Source organism: Ciona robusta, chromosome 3 (assembly GCF_009617815.1).
Source record: "Ciona robusta chromosome 3, ASM961781v2".
Classification (NCBI taxonomy): Eukaryota; Metazoa; Chordata; class Ascidiacea; order Phlebobranchia; family Cionidae; genus Ciona; species Ciona robusta.
Window position 1 is genome coordinate 5065380 of NC_143237.1, and position 24463 is coordinate 5089842.

General features: G+C 34.4%; 2 protein-coding genes and 3 non-coding genes across 7 annotated transcripts; all 5 read right to left on the reverse strand.

The window, feature by feature from the left end:
- Positions 1-551: 551 nt before the first annotated feature.
- Positions 552-5043, reverse strand: LOC149738416 (26S proteasome non-ATPase regulatory subunit 11-like). The gene is made up of 11 exons (XM_089873740.1): positions 4803-5043; positions 4590-4678; positions 3787-3924; positions 3394-3592; positions 3008-3202; positions 2503-2639; positions 2343-2405; positions 2041-2166; positions 1813-1848; positions 1697-1748; positions 552-1116 (listed from the first exon to the last, which is right to left on the reverse strand). The coding sequence occupies exons 1-11, from the start codon at positions 4885-4887 to the stop codon at positions 974-976; spliced, it is 1263 nt and encodes a 420-aa protein (XP_089729866.1). The 5' UTR covers positions 4888-5043; the 3' UTR covers positions 552-973.
- A 232-nt stretch (positions 5044-5275) lies between these two features.
- LOC149738417 (5-oxoprolinase-like) lies at positions 5276-24131 on the reverse strand. 3 transcript variants are annotated; one of them, XM_089873711.1, is made up of 33 exons: positions 23957-24100; positions 21792-21906; positions 21445-21536; positions 21079-21270; positions 20720-20845; positions 20005-20111; positions 19731-19846; positions 19385-19517; positions 18896-18999; positions 17600-17688; positions 16847-16964; positions 16734-16788; positions 16449-16531; positions 16167-16294; positions 15970-16082; positions 15831-15919; positions 15410-15626; positions 14403-14559; positions 13914-14073; positions 13534-13621; positions 13364-13430; positions 13121-13231; positions 12906-13007; positions 12560-12734; positions 12210-12319; positions 11818-12051; positions 11529-11663; positions 11298-11447; positions 11116-11190; positions 9550-9632; positions 9010-9170; positions 5711-5808; positions 5276-5635 (listed from the first exon to the last, which is right to left on the reverse strand). In XM_089873711.1, exons 3-33 carry the CDS (start codon positions 21517-21519, stop codon positions 5477-5479), a joined length of 3810 nt encoding a protein of 1269 aa, XP_089729837.1. In that variant the 5' UTR covers positions 21520-21536; positions 21792-21906; positions 23957-24100; the 3' UTR covers positions 5276-5476. The 3 variants fall into 3 exon arrangements, with proteins under 3 accessions (XP_089729837.1, XP_089729836.1, XP_089729838.1); XM_089873710.1 differs by lacking the exon at positions 21792-21906 and having other exon boundaries at positions 23957-24130; XM_089873712.1 differs by lacking the exons at positions 5711-5808; positions 21792-21906 and having other exon boundaries at positions 23957-24131.
- Positions 5858-5930, reverse strand: Trnak-cuu (transfer RNA lysine (anticodon CUU)). The gene has a single exon. It is a non-coding gene; the product is annotated as a tRNA-Lys (tRNA).
- Positions 6016-6088, reverse strand: Trnak-cuu (transfer RNA lysine (anticodon CUU)). Its single transcript has one exon. It is a non-coding gene; the product is annotated as a tRNA-Lys (tRNA).
- On the reverse strand, positions 6174-6246 carry Trnak-cuu (transfer RNA lysine (anticodon CUU)). Its single transcript has one exon. It is a non-coding gene; the product is annotated as a tRNA-Lys (tRNA).
- Positions 24132-24463: the final 332 nt, after the last annotated feature.

Sequence of the window (24463 nt, forward strand, 5' to 3'; positions counted from 1 at the left end):
AAATAGTGAAACGTCACAATGCGCGTCGGCGTCTGGTAACCCGTTCGGTGAAGCGTGACCAGTACAAAAGCCGCATATAAAACGCGTGACTCTCGTTCATTGAACTTAGATTGTGTAAGCCGCTTACTTCATACACACGATGCGCTCAAACACATTTAATCAAGAGTTTGCTCTGGTACCAAACAGTTGTTTGATACAATCGAATAAATTTAAGATAAAACAGGATAGTTACTTACCTGAACCGTTCAAACATTTAAGATCGTTTATGCGCGGTTAACCTCAAATAAGGAGAAATGGAATATCACCTGATAATGGCAAATTCAGTCAAGCGTGTCTTGTATGAATCTTTTTTTTAATAAATGCAAACATTTACAAACTGTAAAAGCCTAGAACTCATACTATGGTAAAACTACGTACCTAAACATGTTTCGGTATCTCTGATAAATACGGTACTTCTATTTTGCGGTGACTGTTTATACAACCATAGTACTCTAAAACAGAGTACTATGATACAACGGTTTCCTTACCAAATCTGATCGTGAAAAACCAAATTAAACAAAAATTTTATTTTTAAACATTCCGACAAATGTGGACGGTGAGCAAATGCGGTCTGCTGCTTCCGTGATACGCCACACAAACACACACCATCTATAGAAGCGAATATACAAAGCTTAGGCGTCCCATTAGCTGTTTATTCAAAAAGACCTTCACACCAGCAGCAGTACGCAACAAACCCAGCCGCTGGGTACGGTGACTTTGTACAGGTGGCTACTTTCAGTCAAATCGAGGCGATTTCAAAACATAAAATGAATTTTAACAGTACATCCCTTTTCCCTTTAAAGAACAGCATGACCTTGAATTTTATACGAACCAAATACATAAGAACACAGAAATCTTGCAGCTTCTATATATAGTAGTAACCTCAAGCTAGAAACAATGATAAATGAAAAGTTTTGCTGAATTTGGGTGCTTTTTATGTCAATCGTTTGGCCTTTTGGTAAAGTGAGTCCACAACCAAGGACATGCTGCTGATCACTTCAAGAGCCGTTTCATAGGTTTTGTCAGCGGTGGATTCGTCAAATAAAATTAAAACCCCTTCACCCTGGGATAAGATACCTGCAGAACCATGAACATATAGTAAGTGTTTTTCATATAAATTTTTTTAATGAAAATGACTTTTGTTTTAGAATATTTCAAGTCTGGCAGCATGGAACAATGGTTGGCACACCCGCCTCCAACCTACAGGTGTTAGGTTCAAGGCTCCTTGCTATTACCAACGTGGGAGGTATGTGTCTTTGGGTAACACTTAACAACAATTGCTGACCCAGTGGGTACCAATGAGTTGTCCAATTTGTCATTTCTAATTTTCTACCTTACATAAAAAATCACCCAAACAGTTACATATGTGGTAACTGGTAGGCAGACATGAAACAGAACACCTATTAGGTTATAAGGAGTGCCTTGCCCGGTCGCATGTGGGTAAATAAGTGTCACACATTCACATATGCAAAAAGATATAAATTATGGATAAAATGAACAGCATTACATCAATATACAATAAATGGCTTAATAAACATATGAATTTATTATATACTGTGTCTGTGTGTTATGAAAAAACTAAACAATGAATAAACAGCAAATTCTTTAAAATCAAGTTTTATAACTTTAGTGCAGAACACTGTGGTCTATAACTCACCATGAAATTTCTTGTCAAGAATCATTTGGGACAACTTCTTTTCTACAGTTGCCTGCGTTAAAAGATGAATAAATATTCTGTTAAACAATGTCTTCAAATTTGATTAAATCACTTACCAAAGGAAGGTCTATCAATCGAGCAATATGAGATACCTGAAACATTTTGTCAGCATTATATAACATTTTAAACATAACACGTCAACAATCAACATGTAAACCTCTAAGACCCCACAGTTTATCTATTGATTTGTCGAGCATTGTTTACAACTTTGCAACAATAACAAGCCTCGTATGAACTGGCATAACCCTGTAATCACAAAACAAGTGAAGTGAAACCAAACTCACTTGAACTTTAGCAAAAGGTTCAATGACACGCAGAAGATTTTGTTCCAGGAGATTATCATAGAGTTTGTCAAAATGTGCTCCAATTATCACATCCGCTTTTAATTCTTCTTCGAATTTCATTAAAACCTGAACATAATAAATTAGCTCATGAAACTATTTAAGCTATTGATGAAATAACAACTTCCCATCTATACAAGCTGGTGCAATACAAAAACTGCTTGTGTTTATTAACTATATGTGTAGCACACATACTATAGTTAATTGTTGTAGAAACTATTTCCACAAACTTGTCATAGAATTACCTCTTTTAATTCCGAAATGGATCTATTGTGACTTGCTTTTGCCACACTTCGCATTGCATCAATCTATGAAAATCAGGTTTACCAAAAGAATAATAAAATATTATCTTGTGAAGTTGAGTAGAAACATCACATTAATTAACACTACTTAAGGTTAACTTACATCTCTCCCAGCGTATTTAAGCGCGAGTTTACCACTAAGTAAGGACTGCACATCATCTGATTGATTAAGCATGATCTTACACAACAGCATGTACTTCAATGATGAAACCGCTTTCTTGCTTTCAATGGAATCATATCCTGTGATAAGGCAATAATTGAGTAATCTGTTTATGTTGTGTCTTTGGGCAAAAAGCGATATTTTAATTATGTTGCAGTCTTGCAGATATGTGTCTTTGGGCAAAAAAAAAACAATTTTAATTATGTTGCAGATACCCTCAAGCCAAGAAAACGTTATAAACCGTGACAATTTAACCAAGCATATGGAATACATGCAAAAACACAACCGACAAAATGGCAAATGCACATAAAACAAACATGACTTTATATAGACTATGTAGCAGTTAGTATGTACACTGTACATTGTATAGTATACAATACGGCATATATTGTATACTTGGAGCACACAATCGCTTAAATAATTTGTTTTAATTTTCTTACAGCATTACCTTCAAACGCCTCATAGAAATATGAGTAAGCTGTCTTCCAATCCTTCTCCTCTGCAGCGTTAAGAATTCCTGATTGTCGATCGAGTGCAGCTTGCATCTTCGGAGGGCAATACATGGAGTTTGCTGTGGTCCGCGCAGAGGTAAGTGCTGCTTTTGCCTTCTGAAGGTTACCCAGTGCGTGGTAGGTACGGGACTCTAGAAATAAATCAATTGTATAAAATAGTCAGTTTACATGGCTAGCAGATCCATACATGCAGATGCAACACCTAGGCAACATTATAGGTTGTATCAAAGAATACATCAATGTTGATCAGTTAATTTCAACCTGTGACAATGTGTGTCACTAGAATGCCCTTAAATAAAGACAGCATAACACGAATACCTACCTGTTACTTGCACTTCTACCAACAGCTGCTTGTCATCTAACTTCTTCAGTTCTCGTAACAGAAGTGAACCGGACTTGAGGGCATCTTGGAAGCGACCAGTGTCAAAATATAAAGCAACAAGACGCGCTTCCAGTGCTTGCCTTAAGAAAGTACGTTTCTCCTCCTTTGCCCATTCAATACATTCAAGGCAAAGCTGAACCTAACGTTACACAAACTTATAAAACCAAACAGGCATTTTATCTTCAACAACATTAATTAGTGAACTAGTATACTAATATTTCATAATTTAAATTAAAACATTAATACATTTTACCACACTTAACATATTAGATTTGATCAAAAACGACTGTTATTGTATACACTTTTGTTGTATATAGATTGAATAAAACTTACTTCAAGCCCTGTACTGGCTTCCATATCAAGGAAAAGGTCAACCAAAGTTCGTACCAACTTTGCAGCTTTTGCTTTACTGATGGATTTAAGAAAAGGACGGACACCTTTAACGAGAGAACCAAGTTCTTCAGCATGACCCTGTAAAACATAAAAAATTAGGATCATCTTATATCCGCTTGCTTTTAGGAAAATTAGGATCATCTCATGTCTGCGAAATTAAAAGATTATATCATTAAAGGGAAAAATATTAAAATTAGATGCAACTGCGAGAAGTACGTATCTCCTTTTGTCACTTTGGAGGTAAATTTTTATATTTTAAATTTTTAGAAAGGGTAATAACAACACTGCAAAGTGCTAATAAATGTATATGAATTACTAAGAAATACTAAAAATAACTTTATAGAACTATAAATAACTTATACTAACATCTAGTATAAGCTTTCCTACTTAAGTCATATTATAAGTATACGGCGGACTAGTGGCGTCACAGTTAAAATAGTCATTTTAACCTTGTGCTTTGTCACCGCTCAATAGAAATCATTTGTAAGTAGTGTTTTTTATGTATAACAATTTTTTTGGTTTAGCAAAAAGAGAATTCAAAGAAAGTTTCAAATAAACTTATAATGTAATAAAATTAGTCCATATTAGATGTTCTTATATATATATATACTTGTTTTTACTGCTCCCTAAAATTTAAAACATGAAAAATATCTCTTCCTATCAGAAATAAACTTTCTTGGCTTATCGACATATATTAAAATTCATGTTGTTTAGGTTTTTGGTTTAATACAATATAGACTGACTTGTTGTTGTAGCAAAGTTCCAAGTTGTAAAATACTTTGTTCCTTTAATTTTAAACCTTCTTCATCTGTGCTTTTCACATCACGATTTACTAAAAAAATTAACAAATAATAATTGTAACAAGAAGTGAGTATTAATTGTGAGTATTAGTATTAATTACTCAAATATGGTTGATTGTGCTTGCGTTAAACTTAAAAACTCAGTTTACAACTTACGAATGTCTTTGTAAGCATTTATTGCTGATGCCTGATCGCTCAGGCTTAAAGATTGTGCTCGATCAAACTCCATAGCTGCAGCCATTGTCAGATCATCATAGAAAAAACTCAACGAAGAAAAATAATCGCTTTCGTCGTACTTTCAAGCAACTACAGCTTTTTCGGTAAAAAACTTTTCAAAAACTCAAATAAGAATTGAAATTTGCCGATTCACAATCGACATCTCAACACAAAAACCACACATGAAAGACAAACTAATAGAGATTTCATCGATAAAAAATTTAACGTCATTGTAAAATTACATCTTTACGCTCAAGTTTCCAAATTATACAATCACCGAAAAAAATGTCTTATTTTTTATTCATTTATATATAAGCTTGAACAAGCATGAAGTTCGCCAATTGATTCTATAACATGCGGTGCTTTCTTGGGAGATACTCGTTAAATAAACGTTAAACGAACTTACTTTGTGGTAGATTGTAAATTTCTGTTTAATTCGAATATTTCACAGCATGTTTACAATATTTCAATAAATTATTTCCTAATCACATCACTTATATACCCCCGTAGTTATACCATAGTTTAATAATACAGCATTAAACTTGTTTATTAAACTATGGTTATACGAGTATGAACACATTTGGGAGTGAATACGTAAAATTAAACGGTAACGCTCAATGAGCGGTTTGCTGTTGGGAGTATTCAAACACACTTCCCCGTTCAACAAAAGTTTGAACATCATCTTTTAATTTCCGACGTTTCCTTGGACTTTCGTCGTTGGAAGGTTCTGATCCAAATCCGCCACCTCCCGGTGTTTCCAAGCGGAAGACATCCTGTAGGAGAAACAAATCGTGTAAATAAATAAATTACGAAACCCGTTTTATTATGAATTAGATTTCAGCACGAACCCCAGCGTTCACTTCTACGGAGTTTTTCCCACCAAGACTTATTTTTGGTCCATTATGGCGATACAATAAGTTGCAACCAACCTTTCCGGGATCTCCACCTAGGTTTGATAAAGGGTTAAAAGTAATTACATCAAATAGAAAAAAATACGCCCAACGTGGGGCTCGAACCCACGACCGTTGGATTAAGAGTCCAACGCTCTACCGACTGAGCTAGCCGGGCGACATATTCCTAACGACGTAAACGCAGCGAGTTATCCACGGCGTGTTATGCCATGGGACACTATGAAAATTATTCGAAAAAAAGGCGCCCAACGTGGGGCTCGAACCCACGACCGTTGGATTAAGAGTCCAACGCTCTACCGACTGAGCTAGCCGGGCGACATGTTCCTAACGACGTAAACGCAGCGAGTTATCCACGGCGTGTTATGCCATGGGACACTATGAAAATTATTCGAAAAAAAGGCGCCCAACGTGGGGCTCGAACCCACGACCGTTGGATTAAGAGTCCAACGCTCTACCGACTGAGCTAGCCGGGCGACATACTCATGACGACGTAAACGCAGAGAATTATCCAAGGCGTGTTATCCCATGGGACATTATGGAAATCATTTGTCATATAATGTAGAATACCGTGAAATTGTTAATTGTACTACCATGAAACTTTTATTACCTGACAACACATTAAAAACATATTAAAGAATACGAGGTGCTCCTTACCCCACTTAAATTCCCTAAAAAAAAACAGAACTAATATTATTAGACAAAAACAAACTGTAAGAAGTATGTCAACCTATAAACTACGATACCTAGGCCTACTGGAATAATGATTCAAACTCTTTAAACTACAAAATTCCAGTGTTGTTTTTTTGTATGATTCAGCTTAGCATCTTATTATTGTGTTTTTCAGCCTTCAAAATTGTTGTGTCCGTAGAACACATATTTTTAATAACAACAGCGATCACCAATGGTGCGCGCTTTGTTGGGTCTTAAAAAAATACTGTCAAAACTAGTGAATATAGTAGGGTAGGGTAAGGTCGGACATTTTATTATGCCGTCCCATTTGATAGTAAACAAGTATTCTTTAACCGTAGAATTACAGAATTTTAAAACTGTAGTAAAAGAGCGTTGGTAACTTTTTAAAACAAGAACATGAAATATGGAATTTAGGTGCTAACGGTCTTCCATCTTATCCCACAGTACTATAACATTATACCAATATGGAAATGTGAAATCAAGTAAAATAGAAATTCATCTTGTCTCAGCAACATCTTTCCCAAACTTACCATACAACCATTTTGACAGCTTTGATTAATTAACTTGAATAAAATAGAAGAGTGGGGTAAGACGGGACCCTTAAGCACATGTTGCCCAATATTTCAAAACTCAAAACATATGACCGTTTTTAAATGATTCCATGAATTATACGTCCGGCGCCGTGGCGTAGTTGTTAGCGTGCCTGCCTGTAACCATTAGGTAATGGGTTCAAGGCTCGTCGCTGCTACCATTGTGGGCGTATGTGTCCTTTGGCAAGACACTTAACGACAATTGCTTCAACCCAGTGGCACTAATGGGTTGTCCAAATTATCAGCCATACAAAAAAAAATTAAAAAATCCAAAAAAATAATCACCCACAAAGTAACATACATGGCAACTCGTAAGCTGGTACGAGCTGGTAAAACCCGTGTGATAACGACGGTCGTTTTCCGGCCACGCGAGAATAAAGTAAGTTACATTCATTCATTCATATTACTATCATGCCTTTATTATTTGACAACAATTCTAAACTATATATTAGAACACGCGTGGAGTTATTTAGCAACTGTCACTTTCAAAATCCTTGTTAATTTTGATTAACAATCGAATTCATTGTTAGGAATACACATCAATACCCTGATATAAAATCGTACGCTTCGAAAAACAAATTTATACATTCCTTGTCTTGCCAAACCGCTTTAGTTTTTAACGTTACAGCTTGTTATTCTAAAAAAATTGGAATTGTTTGAACAATAATTGGTACTGTTAGGGCGTCAATTAATAAATATTGTATCCTACAATTAAATTTAAACTTGTAATGACAGAAAATTAATAATAACTGTTAGTCAAGTTCATATTTTTGCCCCAAATTGGGTACTGTACTGCTACACTATTTTTCACACAAGCTACTTCTCAAAAGCTATCACAGGTCTCTTATAAAAATTAAGCGCATGTGGCTAAATTTTAAATATCTTTACACATATGATCTTGTTATTACATTTGAATTCCCCAGGAGGTATACAATAATAAATTAAAAGGAAACCCTTCAAAGTCTGGCAAAAAAAACTACGAAGTGGGGTAGGACAGGACAAAAAATCGTAAAATTTTATAATAATAGTATTCTGCAACTTGAAGTTAACTTACAGGAATTACCAGGCTGTGCTAGTTTCTTTGTCGCGTAAACTTTTTTCCTAAAGTAATAAATAGCTCAGTTTTTTTTCCATAAAACAAAAACTAATTTTATGAATCATTAAACTGTAAGAAATATATCGGCCTTCTGGTTAAACTACGATATTGGATTGATGATTCAAACTTAAAAGCTAAAAAAATTTGGGAGTTATAAAATAATTTACCAAGCAATTAAAATGAACATCTTATTAGAATGCTGTTTACAGCCAATAAAATTATGTTATAGTCGTTGAACACCGAATTTTAAAACTTAACAACATTTTTATCTTTGCCAGGCTTTGTTGACCACACTTTTTGTGTTTGCAGATTGAGAACAATGTTGAATAATACTGTAACATTTCTTTCGTCTGTCATCCTGTTGACACTCATTAAAAAAGATTTAAAAAAAAAGTTCTGTCTTACCCTGAGTTTATACGAATATTATTAAGCAAAGCATTTCAGTACTGATTATGCGATCCATAAATGTAAACATGAAACAGTTCATTCTAAACTATCGTTGGAATTTCTTTTAAAGGGTTTTGTTTCGCCATAAAACTTCTTTAAAGCATTCCCCATTGTGTGGGTCATGTCATTACATACCCGTTTCTTACAATACCTTCTTATAGGTTTTAAACGCCACAATTTTTGACCAATACTGTTTAACTTAAATGATCCTTGTGCTGTTATTTCTTATCTCTTTGCAATGTTAGCTAAGTATCACCTTTGTTTTTTGTAATCAAAAGTAAAACTAAAAAATATGTCATGTTATGGATAATGCCATAAATAACCAGATAAAAGATTACACACGTCATTGTAAATAACCAAGATTAAGTATATTTTGGGTCAAATATAAATTACTTGTTAATAAACTTGCTTACCTTCCAAACCATAAGGTGGAAATACTCTACGCTCTGTTAATACAGAAAGGACAAGATTCTTTCGAAATAACATTTCCCTAACCACCCCATCCCCTCCCACATATTCACCCCTTCCACCCGTACCTGGGTTAAGTTTAAAATTTTGAAGAATCACAGGATATCTAAAAATGTTTATGTACAAAGTGTAAGTATATGTACTAAAATTCCATACATAATTCATAGTATTTACAGCATGATGAAACCACTTTTATAAAGTAATAAATAGGCGCTTATGGAAAGATCATGTCACTTTTTGGCGACATTGACATTGCAAATTGCCGCCAAAACATAGGGCATTGACAACATTTGTCCTTCAAGCTTGGTATCCTGCAGTTAAGAAGCTAACGCTGTAACAGTTGTGTTGTGTCACAGTGTCGTTTACAAACAATTTCTATTTAGAAAAGAACAGCAAATAGACTAATGCCACCATAATATTACTCCAAAAATAGTGTGTGCAATAAAAACTGTGAATGCGTCACGATTATCAGTTATACATGTTACCTTCTTTCTAGGATTTCAGGATCAGTTATCCTTGTGTTTGTCATGTGAGTATGAACTCCACTACGTCCATGCCAGGTGGGACCCTAATTATAAGAAAAGATGTTTTGAAACAGCATAACAACACTTAAAGCAAATGATATATTTTAACATATATAATTTTTACAAATTATAATTTCTTCGGCAGTTTAACTGGTTGAACTTAGAAAAACATATTGTGAAAGTCCAGTGTTGTGGCAAAATGGTTATCACGCCTGCTTCTAACTCGGATGTAATGAGTTCAAGACTTGTCATTGCCAAAGTTAGTATAGACCAAGTTAGGAAACGGCACTCGTGTCTGCCATTACGGAGCCCACAGAGCGTGAATCGCCTATACAAATGCATGGTCGGCATGTGTTCATTCAGTTCTTGTAAGCGATACAAAGCTAGAAAACATGTATAGCGGTTGTTTTAACATTTAAAATATATTTTCTAATATAAATCTTGTTATATAATAATAAATCTAGGAATTAATGTGGAGTAAATTAATATTTTGACTGGTTTTCGGCGTACAGTGTGGTTTAACAGGGTACTTCACGTTGGCGATTAAGAGTAGCAGCAATCAGCTTAGTTTACATAATAGTATATGATCATACCTAAGAATCTATAGAGCCATTCTTTACTACATTTATAATCCAACATGAGTGGACATGCAGCTCCAAACTGCTTAAGTACTAGTAGATAAGGTGTTCGCGTTTTCCGATTTCATAAAGACCCGGAACGCAGAAAAGGTAGCTTACTAATTCAAGCAGAGAACCAAAAATAGTAACTCAGTATTGTTTTCCTCAATGTCACTTCGATATTAGGCAAATTTTACAAAGATACCTTCAGTTTCGTTGCCGGGTATACGTGTTAAGTTTGTGAGCCAAAAAGTAAAATCACGGCAATTTACATGCAAAACTGCAGCTAGATACAACAGTTTATGGTAATGTTATGCGTTTTTGTTTGTATTTTTATATTTTAAACAAGTTCTTTTATGTTTTTGGTTAGTAAACTTGATATTTTCTGTTTATTTACTCTTTAATCGATTCAGTGTTCAATAAAAGTTGATTATTTTTGTGAGGTTTATTATTGTGATAAGATATAACATTAGTAGAGACCCATTTTTACGGGCAGAAATGCTTAGTTTTTAAAAAATCGCAATATTTAAACAAAAAACAGCACCCAGCAATGATAAAATGCTATGCCGTGGGCCCCGTAATGGTGGCGTCTATGACGTCATAGAAGCAAGACAATGGATAACAAGACTCGTTGTTTTACAATTCGTTTCCCAACTTGGTCTATACTAACTTTGGTCATTGCTACCATTGCGGTGTATGTGTCCTTGGACAAAATACTTTAATGACTACACCCCAGTGGTCACTAATAAATTGTCCAAGTTATCAACCATACACAAAAAAATCCAAAAATAATAACTAAGGTGGCACGACGTGTATGAACACCCCTGTTATAATGAATGTCGTTTTATAGCCATGCAAGGATCAAGCCACATTTATTCATTCATTCAGTTTGGATCAACATGATACTTACTGCCCCAGCACCACCAGCAACTGTTTCATAATATCCAACTTCATTATCACCGAATGTTATGTTGTTCATGCAACCCTGTGTTATAATAAGTAGTTATAGTGAAACAATTTAACAAATTCCCAACTTCTTGAATTAGTTAATGCAGTACAGTAATAGAACAGAGACAAAAACAAACACTAAACCTGAGATGCTGCACAAGTTTTAAAAGCTTTCATTATTACATCAACAATTCTCTGTGAGGTGAGAACATTTCCACCAACCACAGCTGCGTGCTCTTCTGGATCGAGGATGCTCCACTTTGGGATGCGGATGTCAACAGGAGCCAAACATCCCTGGTTGGAATTTTTTTACAATTAAAGAAAAAAGACAAATAAAAGTTTTGCACATACTGGTGTGTAAATATTAGTCAATACCTGATTTAATGGCACATCATAACCAACCATACAACGTAGACAATATATGATTGCAGATAATGTGATTGCTTTAGGTGCATTAAGATTGTTTAGAACCATCGGGAAAGTTCCTGAGAAGTCAAACACTGCCGATCCCTGAGGCAAAAAACATAATTAAGTTTGTGGTCCCATAGTATAAAGGAAATAGGCAAGTATCTCTCAATGGTCTCTTGTAAATTGAAATCCTTTGGCAGGATTGTATTATTATCCAACCAATATAACACCAGTTAAATTAAAATCTCAACTTTACCTTCTCTGAGTCAATATCAATTCTCAATTTGATTTTTGATCCATCATCCAAGAAATCTTCTGCTGACAAACTGACCATATCAGGTAATTCAAGGGGACTGACCTTAGTTGACCTTGCTACAACACGTAAAAGGTCACGTACTGCTACTTCAGCATTGGATTGTATATGACCCATGTATGCTTGCACAACAGGTAGTCCATATGCTTCTATCAGTTCATTAACTAGATGAATTCCCTAAAAATAATAAACTAAATTCAAATATTTATAGGTTAATACTACAAAATTAAAAAAAAAACTTTTTTTCTTTTTAATTTGAGAATACTCAGTATCTAAATAATACTTAAATACGAAAATACCATTGTACAAATTTCATGTTATAAGTTATAACCAACCCTTTGATTGGCTGCAACTTGTGCCCGTAAATCAGCAAGGTTGTCATGAAGATTACGAGTTCCACTACATCCTTCCTTCTTTCCTGGTTCCATCAGTGCTTCTGTTACTTCTGTCACAAAAAAAACAGTTTACAGCCATTTAATGGATTGGTATCTAATTTAATTTTTTTTTAATACGGTGAAACATACGATTAAGAAACTTCTCTTGTTTTTAAAAGTTTTAAAAAAGGAATTGAATAATTCAAGCAAAGCCAAAGGTACCAAGTTGATATAAACTCTTACAAATTCAAGCGTTATGTATATTCAAACAACTAATTAGTAATTACATTTTATTACAAAATATGACTGACCTTTTTCTTGAAACTTTCCATCTCGAACAAGTTTAAATGATTTAAACACCGCTCCTTCCTGTTTGATTGATGTTGAATGAGGAGGCATCGACCCAGGAGTTGTTCCTCCTATGTCTGCATGGTGTCCTCGATTTGCAAGAAAGAATATTGGATTTTTGTGGCCCGGAGCAAAAACCTATTCAAAATAACTTTTGAATAGGTAATAGGATCAATACAACGTAATTTCTTAACGCATATAAAACTTTTAAAATATTGGACAAAACTTGAACAAATTAAAGTGATTTAACTTAAACAGTTAGTTTCAATTAATTATTTGATTTAGTATTTGTTTTCCAATTTTACTGACCGGAGTAATAACTGTAAGATCTGGCAAGTGACTACCACCGGCTAAAGGATGATTAGAAAGAATACAATCTCCTTCTTTTATATTGTCACCCAAATGTTTCATCTGTGAAATACAACAAGGATTTATATTCATCAAAATTATAAAATATAGAAAAATTAGGAAAACACAATAACTAATTGACTTGGCTGTTTATTCCTGCTAGAAAAGTAAAGCACCTGGTATTGCACTGCTTCCTGCATCGCACCAAGATGAACTGGGATGTGAGGAGCATTTGACACCAGACCACCATCGGGCCCAAACAGTGCACACGAGAAATCCAATCTTTCCTGTAAGAACATAAGGAAAACAGTAAGATACATGCCTGAATCATAAGGTGCATGCTGGTGGGTTCATAAGGAATAGATTTCTATTCGTAAGGAATGGATTTCTAATTATTTGATTTAAATTTGGTTGACTACCTTTATATTGGTAGAAATTGCAGTTCTTTGTAATATGCGACCCATCTGCTCTGCAATACTCATGAACCTGCAGTAAATAAAAAGTTAATTGTTGTTTCCAAACATTAAATGTGTAGGTTACCTAATTTGTATAACACTCCTAATATAAAAAAATGTTAATAAATCTAAACCTGTGTGAAAATATAGAAAGTTGAATGGAGTCGAGTTCTGTCCCAACCTTATTTAATTTTCCACTTCCAACTTTGATAGTGATGTCTCCTGAAATGTACAAGGAGTTGTTTACCTTGCTAAACAAATGCACCCCATGCTCCATGAAGTTCCATAGTGTTCATAGTCACATGGTGTAGGTTTCTTAAATTTTGGACGATAAGGTAAGTCGACTCAAATGAATAACCTAACACTTTGTAAATATGCAAATAATGCAATCATATTAAATTATACACATGGAATTCAATGGGTTTATGGTATTAAACTATAAAAGAAAAAAAAAGAAAAACTTGAGTTTTTACGTTGTGGTCAATCTTTACATTTAAAGGTTTTATTATATTACCATTTTCAGTTATTTCTGCAGAGCAATCTTGTTCAACCAATATCGTGCTGTTCTTATCAATGATGATTGCTGGACCTTGAAAGTGGTGACCATGAGAGAGTTGTTCGAACAAATAAACCGAAGTTTCTTGATATCCATCTTCAAAGTAACACTGAACAACCTTAAATCAGGTAAACTACATAAAGATTGTGTTGCAACTAGTGAAGTAGCATACAAACGATCATATGATGCAATAATGGTCTGGTGCTACAAAAACACAACCAATTCCTATTTGAATAAGAGACTGACGATGCCATTAAGGTGGAACGTATTTCTCAATTACCACTAGTGGTTGGACTTGATTTTTGTTGGTTACGTTTTCGTAAAAGGTAAAAAGTTCCATTTAATGCAGACTGGGTTATCTGTACAAAGCTAATGTCAAACCTTTTAAAACATTTTAGTAGTTTTTTAAAAGATTAATAGTTAATACATTACAACCACTTTACTTACAGTTTCACATTTTGGTGCTTTCACTCTCAATTTTCTTCCATGATCCATGCCGACACTCTGTGTGACAGAGATTCCAGATTTACCGACACCTCGTACCCTGATGTCATCCACGAATATCGTGCGACCAGGAATGGTGAAACCAAACTCAGTGTGATAGCTGGAATTTAAAAAATATTTTTTCTTTTGCAGAACGAGATAACCAACCAAAAATGCAAAGGAAGGCAGTTGGTGCGCCTGTCTATAGTCCAAGGGTTATGTGTTCAAGGCCCTACCTTGCTACCATTGTCAACCGGCGTGCCCAACCTTTTTTGACCCAAGATCTACTTTTCAACTAACCAACTGCACGCGGTCTACCAGCTAGCGTCAACGTATGCCGAAATATCTCTTGTATGCGTTTATCACCTGTATAAGCAACTGCATCGGTTCAATGAACCATGCTCATGGACCATGGTTTTAACTTATCAGCAACAAAACTACTTTAATTACTACACAAATTTCAATGACTTCGTTACCAAAACTAACTGAAATGTTTTTAATATGCAACAAACGAAAAACGTCACACATCTTTAGACAGGCTTTGAATACGAATAAACAGAAAAAATAAACTACCGGTAGACCGCGGTCGACGGGTTGGGCACGCCTGATATACGTCATTGGGTAAAAAATTTAACAGCGTTGCTATCCAACCCAGTGTTCTCTTTAAGTTGTCTAAACTGTTGGTCATTGAGTAAAAAAAAAACAATCACTCACTAAGTTACATACATAGAAACTTGTAAGTAGGCACAAGGTGGTTGAAACAGAACACCTGTGTTATAATGACTATTGTCCCACCGCAGAGTATATAAAAGTAACTTCCAACTTAGACAATAAGAAAACCTATATGTGTCAAAGAACTTTATCTGTAAGGCAGTGTTTGTATTAATTGTGTGTTTAAAGTATTTTTGTGCATACACTATCTGTAAAGCAACTGTTATGGACACGGAAGGCGTGGCAACGTTATTACAAACCGACTAGTGAAAGTTTCCAAAAAGTCTCCATGTTTTGAAACATCCTTTCCAATCTTGGTTGAAGGTGAGCACATCAATGCACAGTCAGTGCGATCGTAACGCAGGTTCAAATACACCTCAGTGCAAATTTGTTGTGATGAAAATCCCTGAGATTTTAGTTGCTGGCAGCATTGATGGGAAAGACTATCAATCCGACCATCAATCCATGGAAGGTTTTCTAATAAAAGAAGATAAAAGTAATTAACAATTTTTTGTGTAAGTAAATATATGCTTCCGTGAAAAACATAACAACAACAGAAATACTTATTTCAAGACTTGGTTGCGACAATTTTAATAAAGAAAAGGAAAAGTACTTATCTTCTATTATTTCATTTGATATTAAAATAAGTTCAATTTATCATGGAATTAGATTAAATCTAACCTTTGTTAAATTGACATGCAGCAGATTCTTGTGTTTCATGTACCACATCAGCAAGTGCCATGCCATATGCTGATAATATACCAGAATATCTGTTAAAAATACATTAAGCAATGTGTTGTACAAACAAGAGCAAACTTACTTGTGGATGAAAACTTTTGACATTCCAAGTGATCTAGCAATGGCACATGCATGCTGACCACCTGCACCACCAAAACAAGACAACACGTGTCCTGAAGTATCATGGCCTTTCGCCTGGAAAATTAATGAAAGTAAATAAGAGGGTTTTTAACTTTTATCTCAAAATCAGCTAATTTGTGGTTTTGTAATTTGTCATACCTGAGTAAGGGCTCTGATTGGCCGACACATGGATTCATTAGCAACGCAGATGAAGCCCATAGCAACCTGTTCGACTGACAATGCTTCATGTAACTTGTTTGATGATGACATGAATTGATTCACCTCCTCTGAAACAAACACATTATGCTGATGTAACTGGAACATATTTTTTGTAAACACTGACTTTTTGTGCAATACCGTAATAAAAACACATTTTGTGCCTTCCTTTTTTAGTATTGTAAAAATTTGAACCCAGTCTTATCAGTTTTGGCACAAACAAACCTGTAAGTAATATAAAAGCTTCTTTCGTAGCTGAGATATCCAAGCCTAAGTTTTCAGATTTTCCAAATATTTTGGGAAAGTACCTAAATAGATATTAAAACCATTATTTATTAACCTCTTCGACCAGCAAAGATACTACTACCAACAGTTCATATTCCATTCAGTGAAACTTATGTAATGCATAACTTAATGTTTTTTTTAAATGTCGATTTTTTTAGCTGCATAAGCACTTATATATTATGTTTGATGGTAATCGCAGCAGCAAAACAAACAAACTTCACTTACTGAGGTTGTAATCTACCCAAACACAAGTTAGCGTCTGTCACGGTGAGAGGACCTCCTAAAATCAAGCGAAAACATTATATTATTTTATTTTTGTTTGTGTAAACTTTACTCACCCTTTCTATAGCAAGTGGGTCCAGGATGTGCCCCAGCTGACTGGGGACCCACAACAAAGAGACCAGATCTGAAAAACAGCATGGATCCTCCACCTGCTGCAACTGTGTTGATATCCAGCTGTTATGGGATCTCGTATTATTAGGAAGACAAAGATATTTATCAATAGTAAACACTTCTTAATATCAGTTTACAAAAATTACTAAATATAATTTACTATCTGGTTCTTAAAGTTGTGATCTGTAAATTTTTAATTTTTATTCTTATATTTAGTAAACTGTAACTGATGATAAAGTAAAAAAATTACTACCATCTGAACCTAATTTTTTACTGCTTTAAAATACATAAACGGAAGATCAAACACATGGTATAAGACTCTACCCGCAAAAGCATACCAACGAGAAATCAAACTTTGTATAAAATGATTCCTGTATATTTGTTTTAAAAAAGGTGGGTGTTTGTGCTAAAATTTATCTTTAAAAATGTGCGAAAAAGTGCTGCATAACTGTAAGCTTGTATTTGGTCAAAAAAATAATATAGAACTTTTATTGTGGCTATGTTTAGTTAAATTTATTTTTATTTATATTCATAACAACTGTTGCATGGCAGATTTCTAATATTCCAGCGGTTAATTATACGACATCGGTTGGCTGTTGGTGATACGACTGATGACATTAGATCACATTCAAGCATCTTTATAAATATACAAATTTTGATTTTTCGTCAGTATGCCACTTTAATTTATTTTAACCAACCTGTGGTGCTTGTATTGTAACACCTGCAGAAGTGCTTTCAAATATATGTTCATACTGACCATTGTATCTGCTAACATCTGTTGATGTTCCTATACACAGTGGAACACGTATAAATATTACATGATAAATAACAAGAATCAATCAACATTTAACACAACTTATAGTGTATAGATTTAAAAAAAGAGAAAAACTGTTTAAAGTACTGTATCATTGGTGTTGTTACCCATTATCTGCTGCTGGAAATCACTTATATTGACCCATACAAACTTGGAACTGCCTTTCTCACATTTGCATGTAAAATAAATGAAACTTGCCTATGAATGAATGAATGTAACTTACTTTATACCCAGGCAGGCGCGTTAACCACTATACCACGGCGCCTATTACAGTGCAGCAGGTAGTAATAAACAACCTAAATATGTTTCAGAAGTAGCACTAGGGATGCTGTATTTTTATGACGTTTTCCTCAGCTGCAAGCAGCATGTTTGTTACGTAGGGATTCACACGGATTAATTCCCCTTGAATGTTTAGCCTGCAGGTGTCTAAAATGCATTTTCACGTATGCGTAGAATTAAAGTATAGATAATTTGCAAAGAATACTGTGTACGCGCGTAAAGCAACGCCTCGCGATTGTTGGATGTGAACTTAAAGTAGCTTGCGTACCACCTGGGAGACCTTCGCATAACACAGTTTGGAAACCACTGCAGTAATGTAACCACGATCATTAATGGGATTAAACAAGAGTTTCTAAAATCTACATCCTCCATATACAAGCACCTTATTCGAATAAAATTTAGAAATTAATACAGTCAAAAGTAATCCATGCCAGCCAATAAACAAACTGCACAAATCAACATGAAAAACTAGAACATAATAAAATTAAATTTAACAGCTCCACTAAACATTGCAATTATGAGTCTCATGATCAACATTTCTGAACCTGAATATCACCAAACGATTTACAACAGCCAACTTTTGACTTACAACTATACAATAAAAAATAATTATTTAACTGGTAAACACTAAAATTTATTGAACAACCAGTAACGCAAACACTTTAAAATACGCGTCTGAGTGCGATGCGGTGTTGGGGCACTAGTCGCATAAAGGACTTAAATAGACTTTCTGAGTGTTGGGGTAATGGGCCGAATGTGGCCTAAATCCCAGTTCTTTAAAAAGGATCTCACCTATAAAGATTACAAAAAAACAAAAAACGAACATACTTTATAAAGTATTACACAATTACCAGGTGCCTAGAAATACAAAGCTATATCTACTATTTGTCAGTATATTTACCTCCCATATCAAACCCAATGACTGGTTGATCTTCATATGATGTCATTGAATACCCAACCACCCCACCTGCTGGCCCGGAAAGCAATGCTCTGCTGCCATTGAACCTAATTAGAACACCTCAATTATAAATATTCTAAGCAACTCAAGATATATAAATCTTGATGTTCCGTTGGTATGCCTTTTTGAGTTACAGTTTAGTAAAATTTAAGAAATGAAAACAATTATGAACGTTTAGATTTTTATGCTTACTCAATTTCATTCAAAACATCATTTATACTGGCTTGTTGAGGAAATAGCAAACATTATAACATAGGAGGTGTTCTAATGTATATGAGCTATCAGCTAACATTTATGTAACTTGGCAGGAGTGTCTTCACTTTCTGTATGGCCGAAAATTAGAGCATTTTTTTACCATAATAGAAACAGAATTAAAACACAATTAATGGTCTGATCATGTTCAACTGACATAAAAATATTAAATCAACATACTTATCAACAGGAGTCAAACCACCATCTGATTTCATGAACAAAAGTTGAACATTTTTCAAATTCTCATCAAAACCAGATTGAAATCCAGCCAGATATTTCTTAATGCTCGGTGTCAAGTAAGCATCAACACAAGCTGTGAACAAATAATTAAAGTTTTTAAAAGCATGTTGAATCAGAACAATGAAATAAAGTAAACTTTTAAAGATAAATTGTATAAAAAAAACAAAATTGTATGAAAAAAATAACTTAATTTTTCTATATTAGCCAAAAGGATAGTGTCAGAGCAACTAATTTATTGACTTTTTACCACTTTACACAATATATTAAACTTATTAAAAGGAAAGACCTGTAAAACCTCTTGGTACAAGCTTCACCATAGACATTACTTTAGAAGATAACGAAACTTGAGTGAAACCCAGTTCTGTTGCAATCTCACCAACCTTCAGCTCATGATCTGCACACCTTAATTGCAATGTTTATGATAACAATACAAGGCATAAGTGATCATACTAATCATAATGTGACAGCATAGATAGTTGCAAATGTAATGTAAATAAAGCAAAACTTTAGCATTGAAAGTGTCTAGAAAACATTATGATGAAAAACAAATTATGTCTTACGTATAGGAATGCATAAGAGCAACAGCAATGCTTTTTATTCCTTTGTTTAGAATAGCGGTGAGATCATTGCGAAGTTTCTCTTCGTTTAATTTCTTCCACTTGTAAAGCTAAATTTAATCCATGGTTAATATATTAAAATAAATGTAAATGAAGACCCCTTATTAATTAGATTTTCAACATATCATCTATTAATGTAGGTGTTAGTACAAGCCAATGTTTGATATAATGTGATCATGCGATTGCATTAGTTTCCTAGACAGATTATGTTTAATAGCAATAGCAGCAGAACATTAAAAGTAGTAAAACTATTTAATTAGAAATAAAACATAAAAACTGTTGTGGACACGCCTCCGGGCACACCCCCGACAAGGGCGCACTTGCATGCCGTAGCCACGTGATCTGCGCAATGTGCCGCAATCAGCGTGGTTCGCACTTGCATGCCTTAGTCACGTGATTTGCCCTGCGCAATGTGCCGCAGTCAGCGTGATTAATTATTAATTGTGTAGCTATGTAGTTATTTTGTGTAGCTATGTAGTTATTTGTGTCGCTATGTCGCAATTAAGTGCCCTATATATACTTGTGTGCTCGCCTTAGTTTTCATTCGCTATTCGAGCGTTTCATTTGCTATTCCAGCGTTTCACTCTACAATTTGGCGTCTCAATACAAACCCAGGAACACAACAAAAACAAACACAAACAGTTTATAGTAGCTGTACCCTTTCCTTAGTGCTGCCAATAACCACATCTGATGAAATATCCAAACAACATTTATCCTGATGCAAGATGATTCTTTCCTCCACCTCCACTATATCCTCATATAGAACATTTGGAACTTTTATTTGCTGCATTATATTCAAGTTTACTACAAATGTATAAAGGAATGTTATTAATATAGCCATCGTTAAAACTAAAATATGTGTGAACTGTAGTAACAACCTTTTACTTTTTATTGTTAAATCAACTGCCAGCGTAAGGATACAGTAGTTGACCACTGGTGCAATAGTTTGGCTTTGAGTAACAATGCACCAAGGTATTTATTGAATCTTATGTTTCACTTCATAATAAAAACACAAACCAAGTCAAATATCTTTGGTCTTGATTGATTTCCTATATGAAGCAAATCACGAAACCCCTGAGTTATCACAAGTGCCATGCGTTCTCCTTTTCTTTCCAACAACGCATTCGTTGCTACTGTTGTTCCCATTCTAATGTAATCAATATGAGATGTATCCACTGGCTGCGAAGAAGGCATTGGAGTTCCCAGTTCCTATAAGTCAATGTTACTAATTTTATTACATTTTAATAAACAAAGAGATATTTTTTGTTATCCTGAACCTGAACTAATTTTTACTGTATGGCTGACAATTCAAACCACACACACTGGGCATAATAAATTGCTTCAAGTGCCTTGTCTACACATGACACTTCCACACAATCCAACCTCTTCTAGTATTCTTCTAATGCCTTCTCTCGGTGCATCAGGATAGTTACCGGGATCCACGGAGAGCAGTTTCATGACTCTACTCTTGCCATCTACCAAGAGAAATAACTAAATTGACTAAAAGTTTAGAAAATTATCAAAATCCGTTTATATTAGATATGAAACTTTTTAGAGGTGAGTAAGACATATAAATGAATGAATGTAACTTGTTTTATATATTTTAACCCATTTGTGACACTTGGGACTATGCAAAGAAGTAGGTACATAATTTCCGCTAGGGGCAGTAATTATTAAGTTTAAAATTTTGAAAAATAATACATGAAAAGGGTTAGGGGTTTAAAACTTACGTGTGTAAACCGTAAAACTAACTGCTCTCCATAAAATAGAGAAACGAATTTGTCATCGCCTCCTAGCGGAAATTGTGTACCTACTTCTCCTTGTAGTGCCATGTATTTGTGACCGCTGGGTAGGAGCAATTGCGGTTAAGTGTCTTGCTAATGGACACACGCCCATAATGGTAGCAGCGACCAGCCTTGAACACATTCCCTCTGGGTTCCGGGCAGACGTGCTAACCACTTTGCTAAGTTTTACAGTTTACAGACATAAAACTTAACCCGCTAACCCCCTAATCCCTAACTCGTGCCAATCACACAAAAAACTTAAAAAAAATAAAACGTATTGCACTGTGCGGGATTCGAACCCGGTAAGAACAAAACAAAGAGAATAATCGACGGCAGGCAAACCGTTACACCACAGAGCCGACGATAGTTAACAGAACGAAAGAGCGTATATAACCTACCTAATTTGGGAAAGATGTTTTTACTAGTGTTTTATATATTTATAAAGGTATTTTCAGTATTTAAGTAATTTGTTTTACACTTATAGTACAATGGGGGAAGATGGGACTCTTAAGCACATATTGCCTAATATTTCCAAAATTAAAACAGATGACGGTTTTTGGGTAATACTGCGAATTAGTACTATCATTCCTTTATTAATTGACAACAATTTAATAAAATATAATAAAACACACAAGGAGTTATTTAGTGATCCGCACAACAAGTGAAATTTTACAAATTCAAAAACACACAGGATAAGATGGGACAGTTTAAAATCATTGTTAATTTTGATTATTAAGTGTATTTATAAATAGGAATATACGTAAATAACACGAAATAATACTGTACGCTTTAAAAAATTAAGTCTAAACATTCTTTTTCTTGCCCTACTACTATAGTTTTTAACATGTTACCTATACATTATATTATTGCATAACAATTGGTATTGTTTGAAGAACGACAATGGGTATTGTTCGAACATCAACGGTGTATCCTACAAATATATATGAACTTCTAATAACAGAAAATTGATAATAACTATTGATAAAGTTTTTATTTTTGCTACAAATTGGGTATTACTACTCTGTTTTTGGCACAAGCCACTTCTTATAAATTATCACCAAGTGCAAATGACCAAATTTGGAATAAATTTTCAAAATATTATCTTTTTATTATATCAGTATCTTATAGTTGAAAACCCCCGGAGGTGTAAATTACTAAATTAAAAGCAAATCTTTCAAAGTTTGGCTTTGAAAACATACAAAATTACAATGTGGGGGAAGATGGAACTCTAAATTGAAATATATTTACATTAGCAGTATTCTACAACTTGTAATTAACCTACCGAGTTTAACAGGCTGTGCTTGTTTCTTTGCCTAGGAAACTTTACATATATAACATTAAACCAATATTTTTTTGTTGTTTTTGTCTCAAATTAAAGTCATATTGACCCCTGCCTATTTTCTTCATGCTTATATCTCAGTGTTTTTGTACAAAACTAAAACTAGTTTTATGAGACAAAATCAAACTGTACGAAATATTCAAGGTTGTTTTATGAAGCTATGAAACTAGTTTAATTGATCGCACACGCAAACTAAAAAATTCATTGGCTTTTCTATGATTTAGCGATTATTAAAAAATGGCACCTTACTATTTCGCATTTTTTTAACTGTTCAAAGTATACTGTTTCTATTTTACATATGTTTTTAATATTTAAAAACAGTAACCAGCTTTGACGGGCGTTTTATAAAGTCGTGATAATACTGTCAAATAATTCTGTAATCTTATTTTCCTGATTATCATTAAATGGGGGTCTATAAAAAGAAAATTAAAAAAAAAAGTCTCGTTCGACAAAGTGTCCCATCTTCCCCCACCCTACTATATTACCAATTTAAAGTGTTTCTTTGTGTATTTTTTTCAAAATTTTAAATTTAATAAGAGCGCCCACTTGTGAAAAGAAGAGAGTGACATTCGAATAATAAGTCGTATGTTAAAACTATATCGTTACATATTAGACTGATGGAAAGTGTTTGGTACATTGGGATCATTAATTAGGGTCAAGGTTTTTGGGGGTTAGAGGTTAGTGATTGGTTGTTACATTTAGCGGCTAGCAGAAAACGTAGGAGGTAGGGGGAGAATTCTTCACTAGCACCAAAATTTAATAATGTACGTACTTGGACATTTAGCATAAATATCTGTGAAGGTTCCTCCTCTGTCAATGGCGAACTGAAATTTTCCATAAGCACCCATTTATGTGAATGAATGAATTTTAGTTAAGATGGACTTTACTTACATTACTTACACTACAGTAGCTTATAGAACCCTGTTTAAATGAATGATTTCAATAATTAGACATTAGCGTAATGAGCCAGTAAAAAAACAAGTATAACTCTCTGTTTTAGTATAATTGGTGGTACTAGTGAAGAATCTCCCCACCCCCACCTTATTTTCTAACCACTAAATCCTAACCCCTAACCCCCAACCCCTAAGTTAGGGGGTTAGGTGTTGATGGTTAGGGGGTTAGTGGTTATAGGGGTTAGTAGTTAGTGGTTATAGGGGTTGGGGGTTAGTGGTTAGCAAATAAGGTTGGGGGGGGGGAAGATTCTTCACTAGCACCCTATCGGCCCACATCATTGTTTACAAACAGAGTTCAATCATCCGTATCCATTAAATAAGCAAGT

Excerpts from the sequence above, each read along its gene's own strand:
- LOC149738416 (XM_089873740.1), bottom strand. The coding sequence starts at position 4,887 with ATGGCTGCAGCTATGGAGTTTGATCGAGCACAATCTTTAAGCCTGAGC. Across the intron at positions 2,406-2,502 it reads TTAAATACGCTGGGAGAGAT|ATTGATGCAATGCGAAGTGT; the intron begins GTAAGTTAACCT and ends TGATTTTCATAG. Across the intron at positions 1,849-2,040 it reads AACCTTTTGCTAAAGTTCAA|GTATCTCATATTGCTCGATT; the intron begins GTGAGTTTGGTT and ends AAAATGTTTCAG.
- LOC149738417 (XM_089873710.1), bottom strand. The coding sequence starts at position 24,032 with ATGGGTGCTTATGGAAAATTTCAGTTCGCCATTGACAGAGGAGGAACC. Across the intron at positions 15,627-15,830 it reads TGCATGTCAATTTAACAAAG|AAAACCTTCCATGGATTGAT; the intron begins GTTAGATTTAAT and ends TTCTTTTATTAG. Across the intron at positions 11,664-11,817 it reads TTGATATTGACTCAGAGAAG|GGATCGGCAGTGTTTGACTT; the intron begins GTAAAGTTGAGA and ends TTTTTGCCTCAG.